The following is a 25386-nucleotide window of genomic DNA, read 5'->3' as shown; positions in this document are numbered from 1 at the left end:
TTTCAGGTGTGTTAGGGTGTCCTGGATTGGGCGAAGTGGGCGTTCTGGGTTCTGATGATGGTGAGTGGTCCTGGCTTCTGTTAGTAGGATTCTTACGTTTACCTTTCGCCATCTGGCAATCTCTGGAGTTAGTTGTTATAGTTGTCTTTGTTAAAAGATTGTTCCTCTGTTGATTTTGTTACCCTCTATCAGCAGGCGTGGGAGACAAGCTCTCTTCTCTGAGTTTCAGTGGTCAGAGCAGTCTCTGTAGGCAAGCTCTCCTCTCTCAGGGAAGGTGTACAGTTATCTGGTGTTTGGACCTCCTCCTGGCTGAAGGTGAAGGCCCAAAACAGGATCTTTCCCAGAAGCTGTGTTGCTTTGGCCAGGAAGGTGGCCAGTTGTCTGGAGTCGAAGATGTTGCCGCCTCAGAAGCTCTGTGGCTCTTGCCGGGAAGGTGGCTGGTTGTCTGGAGCTGAAGATGGTGCCGCCCCAGAATCTCTGTGACTCTCTCGCCCGTCCCAGAAACGGCTGGCACTCTGTATTCCACACGGTCACCCGTGCAGCCTGCCCTCCGCGGAGTCCCGGAGCCAAGAAGGCTCCCGCCGGCGCCTGTGCCACAAACCTCTCAGGCCAGGCAGACCCCCGTGCTCTCACCAGGAAGGTGGCCGGCTGTCTGGAGCTGAAGATGGCGCCGCCCAGAAGCTCTGCGACTCTCTCGCCCGTCCCAGAAACGGCTGGCACTCTGTATTCCACACGGTCACCCGTGCAGCCTGCCCTCCGCGGAGTCCCGGAGCCAAGAAGGCTCCCGCCGGCGCCTGTGCCACAAACCTCTCAGGCCAGGCAGACCCCCGTGCTCTCACCAGGAAGGTGGCCGGCTGTCTGGAGCTGAAGATGGCGCCGCCCAGAAGCTCTGCGACTCTCTCGCCCGTCCCAGAAACGGCTGGCACTCTGTATTCCACACGGTCACCCGTGCAGCCTGCCCTCCGCGGAGTCCCGGAGCCAAGAAGGCTCCCGCCGGCGCCTGTGCCACAAACCTCTCAGGCCAGGCAGACCCCCGTGCTCTCACCAGGAAGGTGGCCGGCTGTCTGGAGCTGAAGATGGCGCCGCCCAGAAGCTCTGCGACTCTCTCGCCCGTCCCAGAAACGGCTGGCACTCTGTATTCCACACGGTCACCCGTGCAGCCTGCCCTCCGCGGAGTCCCGGAGCCAAGAAGGCTCCCGCCGGCGCCTGTGCCACAAACCTCTCAGCGGTATATGTTTTTAATCCCAGTATTTGGAAAGCAGGTGGATTTCAGTGTTTGAAGCATGCTCGGTCTACAGAAGGAGTTCCAGGACAGCCAGGGCTATACAGAGAAATTCTGTCTTGACCCAAAACCCCTCATCCCCCAAATAAATACATAGATAAATAAAAAAGGAAAAATATAAATGTTAAAGCAAGCATACAGTTAACTATGTCTAAATCATACTTTAATTATTCCATGTTCCAGGTTTTAGAGTGGTAACCATTTTACTTCATCTTTTGATTGAAACTGAGTGTCCAAATGAATTTGTGATAAACATATTTGCAATTAATCTTTAAACATTTCATGGGATGACTCAGGAATTTTGAAATGTGATCTTCAGACATACGTTAACTTCATGAGGAACATTACTTACCCTCTGTTACATTTTGCTATTTCATCAAATAAAAGTTTCCACCGAGGACGCCCAATGAAAAGTCTCGAATTCAGTGTGTGATATTTTTCTCCAATTATCTTCTGTCAAAAAGGAAGGATATGCTTTATAAAATGCAGCTCTGCATAAACAGTACATTTCTCGTACATGAATTCACCTGAGCTAGGATCTCCTTCCAAATTGCTGTGTCCTAAGCAGCAAATCAGAATTCTAAGGAGTACAATTGCAAAGGGTCACTTTCATTTTCTTTTCCTTTAAAATTCAGTATTCTTTTGAAAGTTATTTTCACAAATTGCTGACTTACTTTGATTTTAGTTATTTTCTTCATTTTTAAATAAATTCAATGTAAGATGAAGAACACACTCCAGTTCATCACATACTATTAAGTGGACTCAAAATTAAGTGTCATTGAAATATGTTTGTAGCTAAGTACATTCGTCATATTAGGCTCACTATATGAGTAAATTAACACAAATTTCCATCACAAATTTGGGGGAATAACTCTAGACATGACTTCCCACGACACTGTATCTCTTAAGTTTATTCCCTATAAGACAGTGACTGGTAAAGGGCTCATCCTTGCAGAGAATAAACACTTGTTCTTAATTGACAATTAACAGTCAGAGGGAAATAAAAAGAAAAGAAAGTCCCTGATTTTCAGTTAGGCAGACTCAGTACCAGATATAATTTATCAATACTGATTTTATTATTAGATTATTATGTAAATATATTTATCTATATTATCTATACCTTAGTTACAATTATATCAGAAAGAAATATATTTTCTTGCTTCACAGCTGAGGTAAAATGAAATAAAAACGTTAATATTAACTAAAAACTTCAGAAGCCAATTAGGACAGTTTTCAGGTAACTGATAAGCATTCATATTTTATCTGAAAAACAATAAAAAGGGATGAAGAAAAATATTATAAAAAATTCTAGGGTCTTTTTCAATGACACTCTTGCCTTATAAGTTTGAGGACTTGAGCACAATCTCTGGAAGCCACATAGAAATGCTGAATATGATAGTGTGAACTTGCAGTGACAGGAACTTGTAGTGGCAGTGAGATAATGGGTCTTTGGGGCCCACTGGCTAGGCAGTCTGGCCTAATTGGTGGGTATTTAGATACCGACCTTGTCTCAAAGGAGGTGAGGAACTTAATTATAACATTCAAGATTATATTCTGAGCTCTGTAGGAAGTGCACACATGCATATGTGTGCACACAGACGAACACAAAGACACTTTTTTTTAAGTATGGAAAAACATTTGCACAAAGATTCATCACATTATGCAACTATTTGATATTTCTAAACCTTAGTTTGCCTTGCATTATAATATAGAGAGTAATAGTACGTACTGCTCAAATTAGTTGAGATTACACAAAATAATGTATGGGAAATTCTCAGCATAGTCTCTCTTATAGTAAACAAGACACTGTGGCTCTTACTGTTTCTATGTTAGATTCATCTGGGATGGAATATGTTTAATTGTGTAAGACTTTATCTTTTCTCATCACAGAAAACTTTCCCTCTATGGAAAAGAGATCATGAGGTTGTTCATTTATTACTTGATGTTTCCCTAGAGACATGGAACTTGAAACAAACCCAGAGAAGAAAGATGGAATCAAAAGGTTTACTTCAGCATCCTGTGAGGAGAACTGAAAGGAACAACAGACTTCAAGGACAAGCTATGAGTTTCCTGGATGTATCCCAATAGAGGCTTTCCTCTAGGACACTTCTGCTAAAACCCTATGCAGAAATTTTCTTCCAGCACAGCTCTTACAGTAAATCTTCTATTATCAAGGGGCTCATTTAATTAACAATAACATCCAGCCACATACCTGAATCCCATCTGTTTGACTGAGGTACAGCTGGATGTTCACAAAGTCAGGTCTGTTTTCTTGCCAAAACTGAGAGAACATAAAAATGAAAAGCCTCATTTAAATTCTTCCTAAATATTCAGTTTGTACCTAGCATATGTGATTCTATAATGCAGTAGATAATTTGGCTTATCACAGTAAATATTTATATTAAAATAAAAGTCAGCAGAGAGGTGATAGGTTATTAATAAATAGACAGACAGATGATACACAAGTTCTCTCACCATAACTTGCTCTGGTGAAATTTAGTGATGATGGTTTTGATGATAGAAGAACACAATCTAAAGATAAATCATGCTAAGCAATATATTATTCTTCTCAGTTTCTTATACACAACCTCTATTTTATTTGCTAAGATACCTAAATTTTAACCCATGGCTTCCCTCATCAATAAACATAATTTTCCTTTAAAAAAGAGACAGTAGGGATATAGGATATTCAGATAGGAAAATAAATCCAAAGCATAAAAAGTAGACATGCCATCTGGCTTTCTACTCATTCTCTATGTATTTTCCTTGAAAAAAAATAAGGCTATGGGAGACCAGAAGTACACCTGCAAAGAAGCAAACTAGAGAAAGTGGAACAACTCTCCTTTCCCTCTTTTACCCAGGAACTATTTTTCTACATTAATGAACTACAAAGTGAACTATTCCAAGTATCTTATGTAAATGGTACCATAAAGTATTTGTCCCTTTATATTTGGCTGACTTACATCACTTTAATTATCATAGTATTTCTAAGGTCCACTCAAGTTTTAACATGTCAGAACTTTTATCTTAATATTAAATGATTTTATTATATAAATACAGAGCTCTTTTTTCCAATTAGTTATAGATGACATGTTTGAATATTTGGACTATTATAAATAATTCTTATAGAACCATCTTTGTTCAATCCACATCTTCAATAATACTAGGTATAAATTTAAATCTCTTTTTTTCTAATATAAAGTCTATAAGACTTCTGCAATCTATCTTGCTAAGAGCACTACAAACATGTACACACATGTAAACCACTCTCCAGTTGCATCTCACTTTTTATTTTGCTATAGACCTCCGTCCTCTTCTACCATTGCAGTAAACATATGACTGCATCAGAGAACTTTGAGAGTTAGGTACGTATCGAATTTGCTCCTAAGGCATTTGACTAGTCAATACACTCAAGAATATCCCAACAGCACATGGCTTGGCGGACTAACCAGTACCCCCAGAGCTCGTGTCTCTAGCTGCATATGTGGCAGAAGATGTCCTAGTCGGCCATCATTGGGAAGAGAGGCCCCTTGGTCTTGCAAACTTTATATGCCTTAGTACAGGGGAATGCCAGGGCCAAGAAGTGGGGGTGGGTGGGTAGGGGAGCAGGGTGGGGGTGGGTATAGGGAGCTTTCGGGATAACATTTGAAGTGTAAATAAAGAAAATATTGAATAAAATTTTAAGAAAAAGAGAGAAAAGAAAAGAAAATAGAGCCTCTGGTGTCCACATTGATATACTTTCCTTTTCTTTTTGTCCCAAATTGAGGTCTCAGAATCAGACACACTGCACATATAGTGGTTTAGTTGTCTGTTTTACTATGAATACAAGAGAGATAAAAATCATGGTTTTATTTTGTTACCTACTATATCTTTAGATCTTAAGACAGACCCTAATTCTCAAGAGACAGTTAATGATATTTTCTGGATGATAACATGCTTAGCTTCATGAAGAAAAAACATTTTAAGGAAGCATGTGAACAATCACTGAAGCGCTGTGTACAGATACAAAGTAGCCAATACTGAGAAAGTGAAAAGTAAATCATATACAGTGAGCCCAAAAATTCTCAATTTTAATAGAGACAATGAGTTGATTTTATTCTCATTCATAAAAAATAACATTTAATATGTAGCAATACACTTTAAAATAATTTGAAGAAAAATATAATAGCAGATTATATTTTCCTATTGAACTAGTTCAAGAACCTTTTTTACTTTTAAAACTTTAAAGTGGATCAAGAAACATGCTGACTACAAAAACATTAAAACAAGAATATGAGGGAAATTTATAACAGAGGTTAGAAGATTCTGTCATGTCTGTGATGATCACTTTGTCTTTCTTGCCTCATCATCTCTAGTCATGTTCATAGATACCTATTATTTTATGTTAAAATGCAGACAGACCTGTTAAAAATGTCAGAGAAAGACATATATTAACAAACATTCATATCTAAAAAGATATGCATTTATTTTTATTTGATATTACCTCTGGTTTTGGATTTAAGAGAGGCTTCTGTTCTATAGTGAGAATTTATTGATTTTAAGATATTCAAGTAAATGTTATTCAAGAAATTATAAAACTAAAAAATAATAAACCATCCCAATATTACCTTGTTATGCAACACACAGAGTAAATCTGCAAACCACTGGAATGATTGGATGTCTCTGCACACCCAGATAAAGTACAGTCTTCTTAACTTGTATGGTTTCCAGTCATCCCTTTAAAATCAATGTAATGAAGTTGTAACTGGAATTGGATAGACAATACAAAGTCTACATATACATGAACATTTGCTTTTCATTCATACACAACCAATTAAAAAATAAACAGACCCCATTTCAGCCATTTCCATGCCAACATTTACCATAACTCTCAAACAGATATGGCACACAATACGGTGACTAAGATGTCACAGAATGCTATATTTGCCAGTATTATACATATCACCTGTTTCAACTTCCAGATAAAAAACTGAACTCTTGGATCAGAAGAACGTTGGCGTATGAGTCTCAGAAAAACAAGTTCTCTCTTTCAATGAACTGTATCATTGTGCAGGGATCCAAAGGTCATTCAGAGTTGCCCTCACTTCTAGGTAATACCATTCCAGAAACTTGGTTGTTTATCCTTTTCTTAATAACCATTTAAGAAAGATTTCACAATCACACACTATGTAATACATTCCAGCCACTCACAATTCCAAGTCTGGATGCCTACTTATGACTATGAGGTAGACTTGAGGTTAAGAAAATGTTCCTTTTTTTAATAACACTAAGAATCAAAATAACTTGTAATATGTTGTCTGAAACAAATGATTTCTGGACTGGAACATGCTTATTTTTGTAAGAGTCTCCAACATGTCCCCAAATCACATTTAGTATAATATTAGAAAATGAAATAAAATATTCAAAATATCATTCATTTTTAAAAATTTTTTGAGACAAGGCTCTAGTTTATCTTAAAGTCATGATTCTCCCAACTAAGCCAAAGGAAAGTTTTATTTCTTCTTCTTCTTTTTAGATTTCCTCTCACACATTTTAATTTAACTTTGTCTACTTGAGAAGGGAATGGAAGCGATCTGGGAGCACCATCTTGCTGTCATCTTGTTTGTACTTTATCATGATGAATGAATTTAAGTTTATAATCCTGGAATGAAAATGGTGAGACTATTTCCCAATTGGGCAATCTCAATGTTGACATTTGTTTTCTTTAGTCTGTTGCAAATATGTTAATAAATGAAGGAACGAGTTAGTGATATGTTTATCATCTTGTCATAAAGTGTTCCCTGAACATATTCTTACAACCACAGCAGCCATTTGTTTTTTATAATCTATATAGATTTTTTTAACCCATAACTTTCTATTTTATTAATTTCTTTCAAATATAGTGCATTCTTATTACTCTCCCCCAAATCTTATCTTCTCTCCTTCCATCACTATAAGCCTACCCAGTTACCCCACTATTAGTCCTTTCCCATATTCATGATTTTTGAGATACTTCATGATCCATTTAATATACTCAGGGCCCTTTATGCTCACAGGGTTGAACTAATCATTGGAGCCTGGTGGAGTCACCAGTGAGCACAAAACTGAAGACAATGATTCTCCCTATTCCTGATTCTATCATATACTTTGGCAATGAAGGGCAGATCCCCTCCTTATATTTTTACATTCATTGTTCTATTGCCAGTAACCCAAGATTAATTAGCACAAGAGCACCCCCAAATACTTGTTAATTGAATAAATGAACAGTGACACCACTGTGAGGAGGTCAAGAAAAGAAGTCTGAGGGTGAATAACTATTGATAAAAGAAGATGAGTTTGTTTTTCTAGGAGCTACAGATCATACACTGAGAACTACTGAATTATTTCTTTCACCAATTAGGAAATGTCATTTCTTGAATACTGAGTGGGAAAACTCTATAAAGAATTATTTTATATGTAAATTATATGTGTTTGAATATTTCTCTATTTGCAGTAATAAGATTGATCAAAGTACATACAGTAGAGTGTTTAGTATCGATGCAAATGGAGTGACTCCAATGCCTCCAGCCACACAGAGACTAACTTCATAGTTCAGTGACTCCTCAAATGGGCTTCCAAATGGACCATCAATGTATAACCTATAGGGAAGGCAGACAAAGTTTGAAAAGACGAAAAGTTATTTTTCTATACCATGTACCATTTGTGGTGAATCCAAATTATAGCATTGTGGTGGTCTGGGACTTATCTAACTGTTTCTTAGTCATAAGTCCAAAGAAATAAGCAATTTGTTTTGAGTGATTGATAGTAAAACATGAACTTTCTCCTGGTTCTAAGTTAATTAAAAGTATAGGAAATTATAGAAATAACAATATGTTAAAGCTTGATGATATTTCATTGTGATAATTGGCAAACGAACTGGATAGTTTATCTTTCAGTAGTGAGTGCGCCGACAGACACATTTAGTTTCATATCAACTATGGAAATAGAAAATTACAGGAAAAGGAAGAGGAAGAGGAGGAGAAAGAGGAAGAAGAGGAGGAGGAGGAAGAAGAGAAGGAGGACGAGAATCTTATATTGTGCCTTCTCTTTCCCTGGATAAATTAGTAAGTATAAACACTACCGAAAAAAAAAATCACAAAGAAAATTGTTCTTGCTCTTGTATGGTTATTTAAATATGTGTGTATATGTGTGTGTTTGTGTTATGCAACCATCCTTAACTACACAGAAATTGTGATTTGTCCATTTAATATCCACCCTCCTTTTCTTAGTAACAGAACATTAATGTTATTGAGGGAAGCAAATGTCTAGCCAAAACACCACATTTCCCAGATTCCATTCATCTGTTTTGACTGTGTGGTTATTTTGGCAGATGTAACAAGCTCTCTCACTTGGATGCTGTGGCTCTCTTGCACTTCATCTTTCCTTCTGAATCCCTGATGTCTAAAAAACATTCATTTTTATGATCAAGGGAGTTAGCCGTGATTACTGGAGAAAGACCATACTTACACTATTTGTGACATTTGAGACATCTTGATAGATCCTATGAATATAAGACACTGCTGTTTTATAATTTTTTTTCATTATTTCTTTTTCAAACAGTCTATTTTTATAGCATGTCTACATGTCATTTATGTTTGAAGGTCACTTAAATAGAAGGCCAGGTAAGTCAACATACTTGTGAAATTAATAATTAGGCATCTGTTAAATGTCTGTAGAATAAATTCATTAATAGGCATTTCTTTGAATGCAGGGTTTCATGGTATATAATCACTGCTTATATTTTGTTTTTCAGCTTTACACAAGCGACTTGAATTTATAGGTATCTGTGATTGTATTGGGTCATATGGATCATACCAAATATAAGAAATTTGCCATTTCTTGGACATGCAAACATCATTTCACATCTTTGGTAACTAAAAAACATGTGTGGACACAGAAATGGGAAACAGATCGAATTTCTGCATTGTTGATTGAATGACGTCATCCTAGAGATTCACTGCACCCACAGAAGATGCTCTGTTGCAGGAAACAAATTCTTTAGTGTTTCACGACACCGAACCACATTGGATTGCTATTTCAAGGTTAACTGTTTACACTGACAAAATTTAGGCCATTCTAGGTAATGCATGCATATTATCTAGAGAGAAAACTTGCAAAGGTTGCTTTTGAAAAATACTGTAGCCAGTAAAGGAAGGCAAAAAAGCTTTTACCTAAAGAAAAAAAAATAACCAAAGTTAATATGCCTAATGTAGTATTTTAAACATGGAAAACATTTTACTACTATATACTTCATATATAAATCATGAACTATGTGTGACTTCTTTGCATGCTTCTAGACCAACAATGACTTGACTTCTACCCTATAATTTTTTTGTATCTTTATCTGAAAGTCACATCAAATAAGTTAGATAAAAAATAAACTAATTGAATGCAATGGTATTTTAAGAAACCTTCACAAACTTCACCAATAAATTTTATTTTATTTCATAAGCAAATGGGAGGAATCATGAAAAATACCCATTTGGCAATTATTTGCTTCTAAAACAACACATGCTTCTCCTTCCCCACACAGCCATTCTCTGATGTTTTGTAATAGCTTTGAACAAGAACCCTAGAACTTGGAGTTCCAGCTATTTACTAGGAATGAGATCACAGATGACCTATGTGTGCTCTCCATGTACTCCATGTACTTCATGTATAAAAGAGACAAGATGTGATGACACAGAGAAAACCTGTTAGGAATTGGAGAATGCAAATAAACATCAGAGATACTTTACTAATGTTGATATCAGTGTATCCACATTATGGCATTGGGACAAAGTACATCATAGACAGAGAGGCAGACAGAGCCCAAAACAATATAGGGAAAACATGGATTTGCTCTGATGAATCTCTGAGAATCAACTGCTTTTCATTTCATATACCTCTATTCAATTGTTATGAATCGATAAATTTAATCATAAAGAACATACATAAATAAGGTCTCATGTAATACCTTGAAAACCAAATTTACTATGAAATATTTAAATCAGTTTAGTCACCTATAATTCAAACATTTATTATTTATTTTTATTTTATTATTGCTATTTATTTTGTTACTGTGGCTATATTCAGAATCCTTTATAATATCTTTAAAAGTATACCCATGAAAGGAGTTACAGAGACAAAGTTTGGAGCTGAGACAAAAGGATGGACCATCTAGAGACTGCCATATCCAGGGATCCATCCCATAATCAGCCTCCAAACGCTGACACCATTGCATACACTAGCAAGATTTTGCTGAAAGGACCCAGATATAGCTGTCTCTTGTGAGGCTAAGCCGGGGCCTAGCAAACACAGAAGTGGATGCTCAGAGTCAGCTATTGGATGGATCACAGGGCCCACAATGGAGGAGCTAGAGGAAGTACCCAAGGAGCTAAAGGGGTCTGCAACCCTATAGGTGGAACAACAATATGAACTAACCAGTACCCCCCAGAGCTCGTGTCTCTAGTTGCATATGTATCAGAAGATGGCCTAGTCGGCCATCATTGGAAAGAGAGTTCCATTGGTTTTGCAAACCTTAGATGCTTCAATACAGGGGAACGCCAGGGCCAAGAAGTGGGAGTGGGTGGGTAGGGGAGTGGGGGGGAGGGTATGGGGGAATTTTGGGATAGCATTGGAAATATAAATGAGGAAAATACCCAATTTAAAAAAAAAAAAGATGCCATCTTTCTAAAGAAAATTAAGAAAGAAAATCTGGTGGGATGGCAAACTGGTCCAACCAATCAGAAAATCAATCTGAAGGTTCCTCAGAAAATTGGAAATAGATCTACCCGAACATCCAGCAATATCACTCTTGGGAATATACCCAAAAGATGCTCCACCATGCCACAGTGGCATATGTTCCCCTATGGTCATAGTAACCTTGTTTGTGATAGCCAGAAGCTAGTACCAACCCAAATGCCCCACGACAGAAGAATCGATGCAGAAAATGCGGTTCACTTATGCAATGGAATACTACTCAGCTATCAAGAATAAGGAGATGCTGAGTTTTGCAGGCAAATGGATGGAACTATAAAATATCATCCTGAGTGAGGTAACTCAGACTCAAAAGGACATGCATAGTATGTACTCACTAATAAAGGTCAACAAGCTCAAGTGAGGACACTTCAGTCCCACTTGGGAGGGAAAAAAAGCAGTCACATGGGAAAGGGAGGTGCCTGGGAGGGAAAGTGGACTGGGGTTGGGGGGTGGTGGAAGAGTAGAACCAGATCTGGTATTGGGTGAGGGAAAAGGACTGAAGTCCTAAGGGCCAGCAGAAAGAATGAAAATAGGCAACTTCGGGAGGTAGGAGGTTGGGGGGACCTTCCAGAATGTATCAGAGACCTGGGAGGTAAGAGACATTCAGGACTCAAAGGGAGGGACCTTAGATAAAATGCCTATAGTAGGGAGAGGGAACTTATAGAGCCCACCTCCAGCAGAAAGACAGGACATCAAGTGAGGGAGGGGTTGCCATCCTATAGTCAAAACTCTGACCCATAACTTCCTGTCTGAAAAAAGCTGCAGGTATAGAAATGGTGAGGAGCCTGAGGAAAAGAAGGTCCAGCAACAGGCCCAAAGTGGGATCCAGCTCAAGGGGAGGTTCCAAGGCCTGACACTATCAGTGAGGCCATGGAGTCCTCACAAAATGGGACCTATCATGACTGTTCTCCGAAAGATCCAACAAGTAGCTGAAAGAGTCAGATGCCAGATTTGCACTCAACCAATGGACAGAAGCTGCTAACCCCTGTGGTTGAAGTAGGGAAAAGCTGGAAGAAGCTGAGGAGTAGGGTGATCCTGTAGGAGGACCAGCAGTCTCGATTAACTTGGAATCCCGAGATCTCTCAAACACTGAACCACCAACCAGGCAGCATATATCAGCTGATATGAGGCCCCCAACACATATACAGCAGAGGACTGCTGGATCTGGATTCAATCAGGGAAGATGCACCTAACTCTCAAGCGACTGGAGGCCCAAGGGTGGGGTGTGTGTGTGGGTGGTGGGGACATCCTCGTGGAGACAGGGGGTGGGAGGAGGGATGGGATGTGGAACAGTCAGAGGGTGGACCAGGGAGGGGAAAAAATCTGGATTGTAAAATCAATCAATCAATCAATCAATCAATCAGTCAGTCAGTCAATCAGAAAGTAAAAGATTAAATTAAAAAAAGAATATCAACAAATATTTAAGTTTTAACTCAGAGCCTAAAAAAAAAGAGTATAAAAACTGTTTAATCAAAATTCATTCTGTTCTGGAAGCTGTACTTAGTATTCTAAATGTACCTTCACTCTAGAGTCACAGAATAACTTAAAGTAGGGAAAATAAATTTTCATTTTATTGCAATGACCACACCTTCTATTTAAATATAAGATAATTCCTCAATTATTTTTTAATCTATCTCCATTATTTCTTTCCTTAATGTCTATGCTTGTCAATCATTATTTATTTTTGTTAGGGAAATAAAGGGCATATAGTCATATATCATCTATCAGGTAACAGTTTCTTCTTCATCTGGATGAAAAATGATAATGAGTAACTACTCCCAAGAAGATGATATTACAATTTAGACTACTCAGGAGATAATTACATCAGTAAAAGCCATAAAAAGCCGTCAGGGAACATTAGAGCCTGACATGGTCTTCAAAATCTGTTTTGCTTTAATTAATTGCAAAGTAGCATGTGAATCAGAATTTCTTGGAAGGTTTATTAAAACACACAGACCAGGACCCTAGCCTGGACTCTATTCAAAGATGGTATGCCTGAATAAAGGCTAAGATGTGAAACACAGTATCCCTGGCAATTCTGACATCTCTACTAGAACTGCATTACTGCAGGTAGTTAGTTTACAAATAATGATCATGGGAGGTCCAGAGGTCTATATAACGTTCGGATTAAAACTATATTCCATGCCTAAATCAAATTTAAACAACATCTTTGTATTAATCTGGCCCTACAGAGGATACTAGAAGGAAAATTCCTACATGAGGTTCACAACAACTAAGAAAGCATAGGAAATTAATCATCACACAGCAAAGCCAAAAGAAAAAAAAAATCACAGATACATGATAACTCCTCCAAAATCAAAATAACAGGAGCTAACAATTATTGGTTATTAATATCTCTCAACATCAATGGTATCAATTCACTAATAAAAAGACACTGGTTAAGAAGACTGGATCCACATTCTGCAGAATAGAAGAGATACACCTCAGCAACAAAGGTAGACACTATCTCAGGGTAAAGGACTAGAAAAAGGGTTTTCAAGCAAATGGACACAACAAACAAGCTGGAGTAGCCATTATAATATCTAATAAAATAGATTTTTCAACCAAAACTTATCAAATGATATGGGGAAGGACACTTCATACTCATTAAAGGAAAAATCTACTAAGATTTGGGTGCAAGGACACTCACATTCATAAAAGAAACTTTACTAAAGTTATATCACCCATTGACACCACACAATGTTAGTGGGGGATTTCAACCCCCTACTCTCACCAATGGACAGGTTATCAAAACAGAAAGTAAATAGAGAAAGAGTGAAATTAGCAGAGGTTATGAAACAAATGAATTTAACATCTACAGAATGGAAAACAAAACAAAATCTAAAACAAAAGAATATACCTTCTTTTCAGCACCTCACAGAACCGTCTCCAAAACTCATCATATAATTGGACACAAAACAATCTTCAACGAATACAAGAAGATTGAAATAATTGCATGAATTCTATCAGATCACCACAGACTAAAACTGGTTTTCTCAACATCGGAAACAAAAGAAAGCCCACATACTCATGGGACCTGACTGACTCTCTATTCAATGATCAGTTGATCAGGGAAGAAATAAGAAAGGCTTTTTAGAAACCAATGAGAAGGAAAGCACAGCATACCCAAGAAAGCAATACTAAGAGGCAAGTTCATTGCAGAAGGGCCTTAATAAAGAAATTGCAGAGATCCTACACTCGCAGCTTAACATCACATTTGAAAGCTCTAGAACAAAAGGGAATCAAACACAGCCGAGAGTATTTGATGGCAGGAAATAGTCAAACTTTGGCTGAAATCAGCCTATTAGAAACAAAGAATCAACAAAACCAAGAGATGGTTCTCTGGGAAAATCAACAAGGTAGATAAACCATTAGCCAAACTAACTATAGGGCACAGAGACAGTTCCAAAGTAACAAAATTAGAAATGAAAAAGCTAGACATAACAATAGAAACTGAGGAAATTAACAACAACAACAAGAAAAAAACCATTAGATTTTTCTTCCAAAGCCTGCATTTCCTTCCATAAAACTAAAAAATCTAAATGAAATGGATGATTTTCTAGACAAATATAACTTACTAAATTTAAATCAAGATCAGATAAACTATCTAAATAATCCCATAACTCCTAAGGAAATAATGGCAGTCAATAACATTCTTCCAACCAAAACAAGTCCAGGGAGAGATGGTTTTAGTGCAGAATTATCCTTTGACTTCCAAAGACAAGATAATATCAACATTCCTCAAACAATTTCACAAAATAGAAACAGGAGGAACACTACCTAACTCTTTCTATGAGGCCACAAGTATTCTGATACCTAAACCACACAAAGATTCTACAAAGAAAGAGAACTTCAGATCTATTTCACTTCTGAATATCAATGGAAAAATACTTAGTAAAATTGTCACAAACAGAATCCAAGAACACATCAAAACCATCATTCACCATGGTCAAGTAGGCTTCACCCCAGGGATGCAGCAATGGTTCAATATATGAAAAGCTATCAATGAAATCCACTATATAAACAAAGTGAAAGAAAAAAATCACATGATCATCTCATGATATGCTGGAAATGCCTTTGAGAATATTTAACTCCCCTTCAAGTTAAAGGCATTAGAAAACTGGACACAGAGTACATACCTAAACATGACCAAACAATATGCAGCAAGACAATAGCCAAAATAAAATTAAGTGGAAAATAATTGGAAGTAATCCTCCTCAAATCAGGGAAAAGACAGGGTTGCCGAATCTTCCCTGTCTACTCAATATAGTACTTGAAGTCCTAGCTAGGACAATAAGACAAGGAGATCAAGGGGATACAAATTGGAAAGAAAGATGTCAAGATATCGCTATTCACAGACGATATGATACTAGACATTAGTGGCTCTCAAAATTCTACCAGAGAACTACTACAGCTGATGAACAACTTCAGCAAAGTGGTTGGATATAAAATTGACTCAAATGAATCAGTATCCTTCCTTTGTGCCTATGAAAAAAGGGCAGAGAAAGAAATTAGGGAAATAACATCCTTCACAATAGACACAAATAATATAATATATAATAAATAGTAATAATAATATGGAAATGATTAAGATTATATGGGGGTGTTCACTTAAAGCAAGAAGTATTTAAAGCATTTAGCATATAGTATTAAGGGTAAGGTAGCTCAAGTATTTAATCTCAGCACTCAAGAGACAGGTGGATCTTTCAGTTTGAATCCAGTCTGGTCTACAGAGTGAGTTCGAGGAAAGTTAGACGAACACAGAGAAATCCTGTCCTAAAACACCACAAAAATCAAAAATTCAAAGCAAAGCAAAGCAAAGCAAAGCAAAGCAAAGCAAAGCAAAGCAAAGCAAAGCAAACCAAACCAAACCAAACCAAACCAAACCAAACCAAACCAAACCACACAAAAGAAAAGAGCAAATAAACAAAAGACCTTACACATAGTATAATCCCTGACACACAAAGATATTCTGTATGTTACTAATATTACTTTATTATTATTGATGATAATAAAAGTTTGGCTCAAAATACATTTCACATAACTGAGCTTAAAATTACTGAAGAAGAAATGATAATTTCTAGAAACAGAATACAGAATACACAGGAGAGAAAGGAGGATTATCCAGCAAAGAAGGAAACCTGAGAAAGGTTATCTGAGGACTTGAGAGATATTACCCAGTGTTATCATTTGAGCCACGTTTAGGCAGCCAGTTGGAACTGAGAGTGCACTGTGACACAGATTTTTCTGTCCAAACAATTAAGATTGGTTTTTGGCAGTAAAGTCAAAAAACTATTCTGATTTCTGTCATGAATAATATTCCTCTTTATAAGCAGTGGATGCTAGATGCTACTGCTCATAGAACTTAATCCTTGAGCAAACAAAGCAGATGTCAGTTCTTCCTGTACTTTTTCAATTATTTGTACACATACTAAGCCTTCCAGAGCTACTGGCTCATATTTGGGGACTTGATTGTTCAATTTAATATATTATCAAAATCTTGTTAAGTGTCCTCAAATATTTCACATATCTGAGCTGTTTTTTTTTATAAGGATAGTATTATAAATATATACATCCAGATATATCATAAACCAACATCTCTTCAGACATAACTATAGTGACCTGAGCAAAGACTGGGCAATGAAGCTTGTTATGGCCACCTCATCTTCTAACTCTAAATCCATGCGTACTTTGCAGTAAGTGTACTTTCCTTTAAGTCATCCATTTTGTTCTCATCTAGTCACACTTTGGGAACATTCACAGAACAATGTCTGCACTCAAATTTTGAAGATGGAATGGATGTTCCTGGTTTTGGCAATGGGTCTTGTGAGTTCATAAATTTAAAAAATATAAGTAACTTTGTTATATTTTAGAACAATGATCCCCAGATCTAATTTGTAAAGAGTCAATTATCATACATTACAAGTGAGATCCCAATTAGTCAGTCTAGGTTACTTGGGATTTGTAAAAGTCCCAAAGAACAATAATATTTCACCTTCCCTGCATCAATTTCTGCCAGTATCTTGACCATTCCCTTCTCAATATCCACAAACATCTCTTACTTACTTAGGGTAATTTCTAGAGTGAATGAAGGGCAGAATCTCAGAGTCTTGACTTGATGGAGGCAGTAGCAAATCCCGGAATCGTTCTGTCAAAAGAAATAAAATATCAACTGTGAAAAAATAAGTAATGAGAGTAATGTCAAAATATGGTTTGTTATTTTCCTTATTGTCTGCATACATTTTTTAACAAAATAACAGTCACTGAAAATATTTCAAAAAGAATATTCTTTGATATGGACTTGAGAAAACAGTTATATGATATTAAATACTAAGAGTTGTACAGTGTTATTAATTTGGGCAACATAAGTTGCAAAAAAAAATACAATTTGTAGCTCTTGTGTAATGTGGCAAGCATTTGCCAGAAATCAGTGATGCAAGATCAATGTAAAGACCAAACTTCTTGTCGCACGCCACTTGATGATGCAGATCTGACAGAGGAAAGTGATTTAGAGCTCTCCTTGATATGTGAACTTTACACTGACTGTTGCCAAATGTTTTCATTCCATGTCCTGCAGCAACATTCACATGTGATTTAGAAAGCAAGTAGGAGTGTACCAATAGCACTATTTAAAAAATAACCATAATCAGAAATATCTACATTTCTCATAAACATGAGATGGGCAACCTGTGCTTTATCCATATAATAGACTACTTACAAATTAAAGGGAAGCTAAATGCTTTCAAATATAACTAGGAATGGAAATACATCAATGTACACTTGAGGGTGGAAATTCTCAAAATAATTTCATTGAGATAGAAAGCGATGAAGGCATGCATAGGTTCTGCACAGTATATATAAATCCAAACACAGCAATGAGAACAGAATGATACTGTCAATTATACTTCATTGTGACTTCTGGGAAGTGGTAGAATGATTTAGTAAAAGAAGCAACAAGAGGATTGTAAGAAATTGTTAATACTTTCTATGCATTAACTGTATTATGATGAAATGTTCTAATTCTATTATTGTGGTGACTAAATAAATGAGTTTAGAGGAATCAAATGAAGAGAGTAGGTCACAGCCCTAAGCAGAATGGCCACAAAGTATTACTGAACAAGGCATTCAGTTTACTTTCATGTCTGGAATAAGAATCATTTCACTGGTTTCCATACTAATTTTGTTTTTTGTCACTCAGACAGTCTTTAAAACACAACTGGGCAAAATGAAGTAGCATCCAAGAAGGGCGTGAGGTTTTCTTGTTCTATTTTGAAGCGTGGAGTTCCAAAGCTGTGACACATATTTCTTCTTTAATTTGAATCCACATTTTTGAAAAATTAACCAATACCAACATCTGTTACATTGTTATTTTTAATCTATGAAGTCCAATAAATGAACAAATAATTAGTTCCAATAAAATGAATGTCAACTACTTTTGAAATTTGTATGTTTTCTTCTTTCAAATTTAATTTTTTTATTATTTGTGATTATAATGACACCATCTAGACTTTTCTTTCCCCTACATAGGAGGCTTTCCCCTGCAAAACCTCCTACAAACACCCTTTTGCTCCCTTTCAAATTAATGGCCTCTATTTTTGATAATACATGATCTTACCTTTAAGTTTGCAAGATTAGTTGGCAATGTTGACCCAATTTAATTATTTTAACCACTTAGTCCTTTTCCAAAATAGACCCTGAAAATAAAACTTAAGCCCAAAAGGAATCAAGAACTTTATGCATCATGTAAAAGTAAGTTTTGCCCAAAATATATAGCAGATATTCTTGGGAGCTAAATGTACAGATTGAAATTTGGAGAATGATTTCCAAACTTGCTTAAAAGCAGGCAACAATGTGAATTCTTAATGCATATTATTGTGCATTCATACATAATTTCCCAGTGATGGGTTTGCCTCTTTTTATATCTGCCCCAGATTTTCATTACAAAGCCATGATGAAAAATCTCTGAGTATAACATTATAGAAAAATAATAGTATATAAGTATATAAGCATAGTAAATGTGAAGGACAGTAAGTGAACAGTTTTAAAACTTCTTCAGCTGTCACGCAGGACTGTTAAGAAAAGTATACAGACACACAAGAAATATGCAGTACTTTGTAATTTTTCTTCTTAAAATGTTATTATTAATATATGAGTAACTCCCTAAACATGATCAGTTAGGCTTTTCCTATTACAGTTTAATCACCGATTTTATTTGTTTGTCCTTTATGAAAACAAAGATCAGTTATAGTTATGTGTAGGTTTCAGCCTCTCAGATTCCTGCCAACAATTACTTCAGCTGCCATCTCATTCTTCATAGGATTTTGGAGAAAACATAACTTGATTTTTCATTTGCTGAGAAAGAAGAGTAAAACGCTACTCCTAGTGGTTTCTCAGATGTCACATAATTTCTGTAGAAAACAGCAGCTTTCCAGCACTGGTGCTCAAGCCTTTCACAGGGCATCTTGAAGGAAGATGTTAAAGCAACTGACAAGAACCAAGGGACTTACAATGAGGCTGTGATGAGCTGACTAATGAGGTAGAGATGTCTGGATGTGATTTCGCACCAGTAGGGGATTCCTTAATTGACACAAGCTATTATAGACTTTCACTTTCTTTTTATTTCTCTCAAACTCAATCAATAACACAAACCTAGAGGACAGTCTATACATAATTACATTAATGTGTGCAACATAGACAATAATTTATTATACAAAATAGCTAGTTATTAAAGAAGAAAATAAGAAAAATACTTTTTCGCAATTTAGAATGATTTGATTTTTGTTACATTTGCTATGACCCAGTTTCGTGTCACCTTTTTTTGGGGGCGTGGGAGGTGATCAATCTTCCAATTATTGGAAACGTGAAGTTATACTAACCAGAACAGGTATTTATGTCATGACAAAAAATAACATGGGAATCTATTCATGTTGTGAGAATGGAATGAAATCTTCCTATCTGTACAAAGAAAAAATGATTTATGAAAAAAATTGACACTAGTGAACTCTATTCTGTTATAACCTAAGTGTCTCTTGACCACCGAACTTAATTAGTTTCTTCATAACATCCTGGGGAGAAACTTGTTTGCTGGAGAGACCCTGTCAGACAGATTTAGGGAATTTCAAATTATTATGTTTCAGGAGGTGGCCATTTTACTCTGTCTGCCTCACCATTATCTCCAATATATAAATGAATGTTGCACTTATTTTGAATAATCTATGCTCATAAGCAAGGAGAGGCTATCATATAAAACATCTCTCAAGGTTGAGAGCATTGCCACAAAAGAGACATCTCTTATGTTTTTATTAATACATAAAACTTTTCTCTCATTCAATATTTATATTATACCTAAGTTGCCAGTTCTTCTTTTCAAAAAGCACCCAAGTCAAATCCTTAAAGGACACTGAAGTTCCCCCATGACACACTGACCTTAGTTATAAAGCTAACTGGAATAAGCCGGCATGAAGAGGAACACTTCTATTATAACACTTTCGAGCTTGAGGCAAGAAAATTGCAAATAAGAGACAGCTATGGTTACACAGTGAGATCCCATCTTAAAAATAAATAAGAAAATACAATTTTAAAACAGTGAAAAATAAACAGAGGATATAACAGGTAGTTTTAGAAGGTGTGTTGCCAAGGAAACAGAAACTAGCTCTGGACAATATAAAATGAATTAGTAAAAATGATTCTACCAAGATACTTACGAGATCTTACACTCATTTTACAAAATAGAAAGTACTATTTGAATATAGATATGTGACCTTTGGTCTTTGTGTTCATGTCAGCTGCACTGAGATACATGTAGGATTGCTGAAATATCACTGTGTGCTCCAGGGGTCATTTCGAGAGAGGACCATGTGAGAAAATTAGAGGGTCTGTGGGGGTGTATGCATGGCTAGAGAATGGAAATATTAATGATAAATTCCAAGAAGCTGGCATTCTGCTGTAAAAGAAGTTGGATGAAAGCAGTGTTTAGACAGCCATGAGCCATTTCTGCCTGAGTCAGTTCAAGTTTTGCTGCTGCCACAATACTTCGGCTTCATCACCCTTTTGGTGTACCATCAACAACATCAACTTTCCATGAAGTGTCAGCCTTAGATTGAGACTGTTGAGCTTCCTGGATTGGTTAACTTCTTAATTCACTCCGGTAGTGTCCAGACAGTATTTATTGATTGCCTAGATCTAGTGGTGTAGGCCAGTTCAAAATAATTTCATTTTCAGATCCTTCAATCAATCTATCATTATCATCCTCATCTCTATCATTATCTACCTATCTATTATGCATATATGTACATGGGTATGTTATGATGTATATATGTACATGGGTATGTATGTATATATCTATCCATCTATCATCTCTATCTTTCATCTATCTATCTAGCATCTATTAATCATTTATCAATCTCTCTATCTACCTATCACCCATCAATCATCTACCTATATTTATATATACCTCTATCTATCTATCTATCTATCTATCTATCTATCTATCTATCTATCTATCCATCTATCTCACCTATATAGTGTCTATATCTATGAATATTATATAGAAACACATTCTATTGGTTCTGTTTTTTATACCATGTTATATTTTTTCTTTTACAATGATTTTATACTAAAAGTTAAAATTATTTTATAACACTAACAAATATTTCTCTGTGCATACTTTGCAGTACTTAGAAGCAAAAGAATATAACAGAAAGAATATCTAACGGGAAAGTATATCTTAAATATTATCATGAAAACAGACAAAATAACATTGTTATATGGAAATGTATGCATTAGATTGCTTCTGGTTGTCATTTCACAATATATACCAAATGTCATGTTATATACCTTGACTATATACAATTATTTTATTAAATAAATCTAAATGAAGATAAAGTCTTCCTTGTTAAAAAGAATAAAGAAAGAACCCTAAACTCATAAGAAAGCTTTTAGTCTTGATTTCCAAAGTCAGTAGAAGAGCATGAGCCAATGCTTTGGACAGCATGATTTATGCCTATCTCCTGACATCCTGGTCAATATAGTGCTCATTTCATGTTTCTATCTTTTGATTAAATGAGAAAAAAGTAAAAAAAAATTAGCTATGATGTTGTTGGTAGAGACATTGTCTTCATATTCCTCTTCAAAGATTTTGTTGCTCAGCTCTGAAAAGTGCAGTCAAACAGCTATTGAGAGGCTTAATTTACTTATGAGTTGGCTTTATGTGCAAGGGCTATGAATTCCCCCAGAACAGCTCACAAATGAAAAAAGCATAGCTCTGTCAGCCCTATTCCAGCAGCTCTGATTATCAACCTTTACTCTATATCTTATTATCCGTGTATCTGCACTAGATTGAGACTGTATAACAGCTGTTCAACTTCTCCCTCTACCTAATAACTCCTTGTTCTTCCATTTAAGGTAGTGATCTCTAATAAGCATGTTGCATTAAGCAAACAAAATTCAGAATCAGCTTCTTTGAAACACAGCTTGTAAAAGATAAAGCTGTCAGGTTCCCACCTTGTTCTGAAAGAGTCTCCATGAATCTTGAATTGAAGTACTAGGTGAAAATCCATGTGCATTCCACTAAGGAGGACCAAAGTCCAAAATGAACCATTTCCAATTGTCCAGATGTTCTACAAAGTTCTGTATCAGACAAGCAGGTGCTCATTCTTAAAATAAATTTCTATCAGATACAGATTTATTGTAACAGGTAACAGTATTTGATATGGCCCAAACGTGGCACAATGCAGTATGCTTTTATATCATGATCTCAACCATCCTGTATACCCTAGAGTCCTTGAGCATCCAGTTGAGTCCTTTCTTAATTCCTTTATTGGACAGATTAAGAATCTCAAGAGGAGAGCTGGATTTCCATGCTACAACATGTCTATTACTTAGTGAGTTACAGGTAAATTATATGAGACATAAATATACAGAAAGACACCCAGATTAGAAGTAAATGATAACTGTATTATTTATACTAGTCTGTAACCTCAGAATTCCAAACGTTGTTGGACATGTTGGTAATTTAAAAAAGCAAGCACATGCAAGTGTGTGTGTGTGTGTGTGTGTGTGTGTGTGTGTGTGTGTGTGAAAGAGAGGGGAGTACTCTTCTGTTTCATGGTACTAAGAGACAATCTAAATATATTTGATAAGACTTTTCCATTTCTCCCACATCAACAAAGACCATTAATCTTTAATGGAAGACAATTTAGAAGTGGGCATAAGATCAATATGTAGGGGAGTTAGAGTTTTACTTCATTTTATACATTTTTTTCCTTGCTCAACAAAACATGTATCGAGTAGTTATTATTTGCCATAAGCTATGAATAAAACAAATTCTCATCAAGGCAACTCTTCTTAATGAAAAATAAAGTTTAAATGAGAAAAGTATTACAAAGTCTTTATAGATGCTTCTTAAGGAGGTTTTAAATGGAATTATAAAATTACTTTAAAAGTGAAAGAACATTATTTGTAGTGACTCAAAATTTTATGGTTTTTAATTTTTTAAATTTGTTTTCTTAGGAAAAGAAATAAGCACATTAATCTTAGCAAAACAAATTACTTTGGACAATGGAATTAAAAGGCAGACATGGAGACAGCCATATCAACTGAAAAGAGATAGAATAGAAATTCCCTTTTTGAAAAGTTTGCTTAAATCAAATAACATTCTTCATTACCATGGTAACTAGTGTTGAATGACAATACTTTACATTTAAAGTATTGCTTTCAAAACTGCATTCAAGGCATCCAAATTAGACTATTTTGGTTTGGGCAAGAAAACCAGATACAGAGCAAAAATATCTTCTTATAAGGCCAAGACTCCGGAAACAGAACTTACAAGAAAATAGACAACAATTTTAGAAGAAAATGAGAGCTGATTGTTTGGGTATCCTAAAACTTTCCTTCCACAAATATTACGAGCAAATGAGAGCACTACAAAAGAAAAAGGTTATTCTGTCATTTGTACAGGTACACAAAACAACCTTCTGTGCACACTTTTCAGAAGACAACATAAGCATAATGCATGTATAACAAGAAGAGCTAAGAATTGAGTATTACCTGGGCAGAGGTGCAATATTCACCCTGTCTGATCATCTCTCCTGCACTGCCTTCCTTTTAGAGTTTCTCAACTCTATAAAAATTTATCTACCTTTATTGTTGCTTTATATAGATTTGAATCATTTATTCTAGATTTTACTTTTATGAGAAGATTTAGAGTTTGACATCAATATTGAGCAAGGAAATGGTTAGCAATTTTCTCAAACCCTGATGTTGTAGGTGAAGAAACTAAAAATCAGCAAGGACCTGACTAACCACAGGGCAGCTGGCCTGCAAGAGATGGAGACAAAAGTCAACAGAGCAAAGCAAAATCCTTGTCTTGGGTTTTTGGTTTGTTTGTTTCCACTGTTTTCTTTAGAGAGAGACATGCTGCTGGCTTGCCTTCCCCCCTCCTTTTTCCATTGTCTAAGTATTATAAAGTACCAGAAAACCAGACATACCATCTACATAGGTCTACACCTGCTACATGTAAGCACTGAAGTTCTGAAGAGAGACAACGCTGTGTTAGAAAAAGAAAAACATTTCAATGGGACTTTTAAGGGAAGCAGGGATAACATTCTATTCCCTTGACACCCATTATTCTGTTTCCTACTTATTAAACTTACCATTTTAAAAAGTGAAATCCACTTTTGGAAACTATAAACAGACTTCTTGGCCTCTAAACACATCAGTGATTCACTGTCTATAACTGGTATTCTCCTAAAATATAAATTATCTTTTATTGTTGTGGAAGTTATGCTATAACAACAAAAACACTGACAAAGGAAAGGAAGGAAACGCAGGCTAAAGCAAGGCAAAAGCAAATATCAGAGGCTGTCTTGGATAAGCACATTACTGCAGCTGAGTTTTCTCTAACACAATCCACCTTTAAAGGAAAAAGCTATACTTAACAATTGTCACAGCCAATGCATTTTTAAACGGTGTTGGCACTGAACAAAAGAAACACCTCAGAGAGATCAAGGCTCAGCTTGATACTAATTCAGTCTCTGCTTTCAGCACAAACTCTAATACCACCTACACTCATATTCAAAAGAAAAAGGTAATTTTGTTCAGGACTCATAGAAAATACAAGGTTTTTGTGTATGGGTGTTTTTAAAGTATGCTCACTAAAACTTTAGCTATGAAAAGCAATAGCGTGCAATACATAGTCTTTTGAAATCTATTAAAATCAACCCAGCAGTGAGTCTTCTGTGTTAGTAAGTAGAAGACATGTTAGCCAAAGATGAAGCACATGGAATACTTCACCAGAGAAGAGCCACAAGTATATAATGCTGGGCTGTTCCAGTAGATTAAACACT

The 25386-nt window shown here is 36.0% G+C and overlaps 1 protein-coding gene across 7 annotated transcripts in view; it reads right to left on the bottom strand.

Annotated features, from left to right (window-relative positions):
- Nox4 (NADPH oxidase 4) overlaps positions 1 to 25386 on the bottom strand; it is a 154281-nt gene that overhangs the window by 20794 nt on the left and 108101 nt on the right. For 6 of the 7 annotated variants that reach the window (XM_006508012.2, XM_011241854.3, NM_015760.5 and 3 more), the window contains 5 exons: positions 17108 to 17189; positions 7780 to 7899; positions 5890 to 5998; positions 3495 to 3563; positions 1635 to 1735 (listed from right to left, as the gene is read on the bottom strand). In XM_006508012.2, the coding sequence (XP_006508075.1) occupies positions 1635 to 1735; positions 3495 to 3563; positions 5890 to 5998; positions 7780 to 7899; positions 17108 to 17189 (481 nt within the window). The remainder of the gene's footprint in view (positions 1 to 1634; positions 1736 to 3494; positions 3564 to 5889; positions 5999 to 7779; positions 7900 to 17107; positions 17190 to 25386) is intronic. The other variant, XM_017322347.2, reaches the window with a different exon arrangement.

Source organism: Mus musculus, chromosome 7 (assembly GCF_000001635.26).
Source record: "Mus musculus strain C57BL/6J chromosome 7, GRCm38.p6 C57BL/6J".
Taxonomy (NCBI): Eukaryota; Metazoa; Chordata; class Mammalia; order Rodentia; family Muridae; genus Mus; species Mus musculus.
Note: the sequence above shows the minus strand (reverse complement) of the source record. Positions and strands in the feature narration are given on the sequence as shown.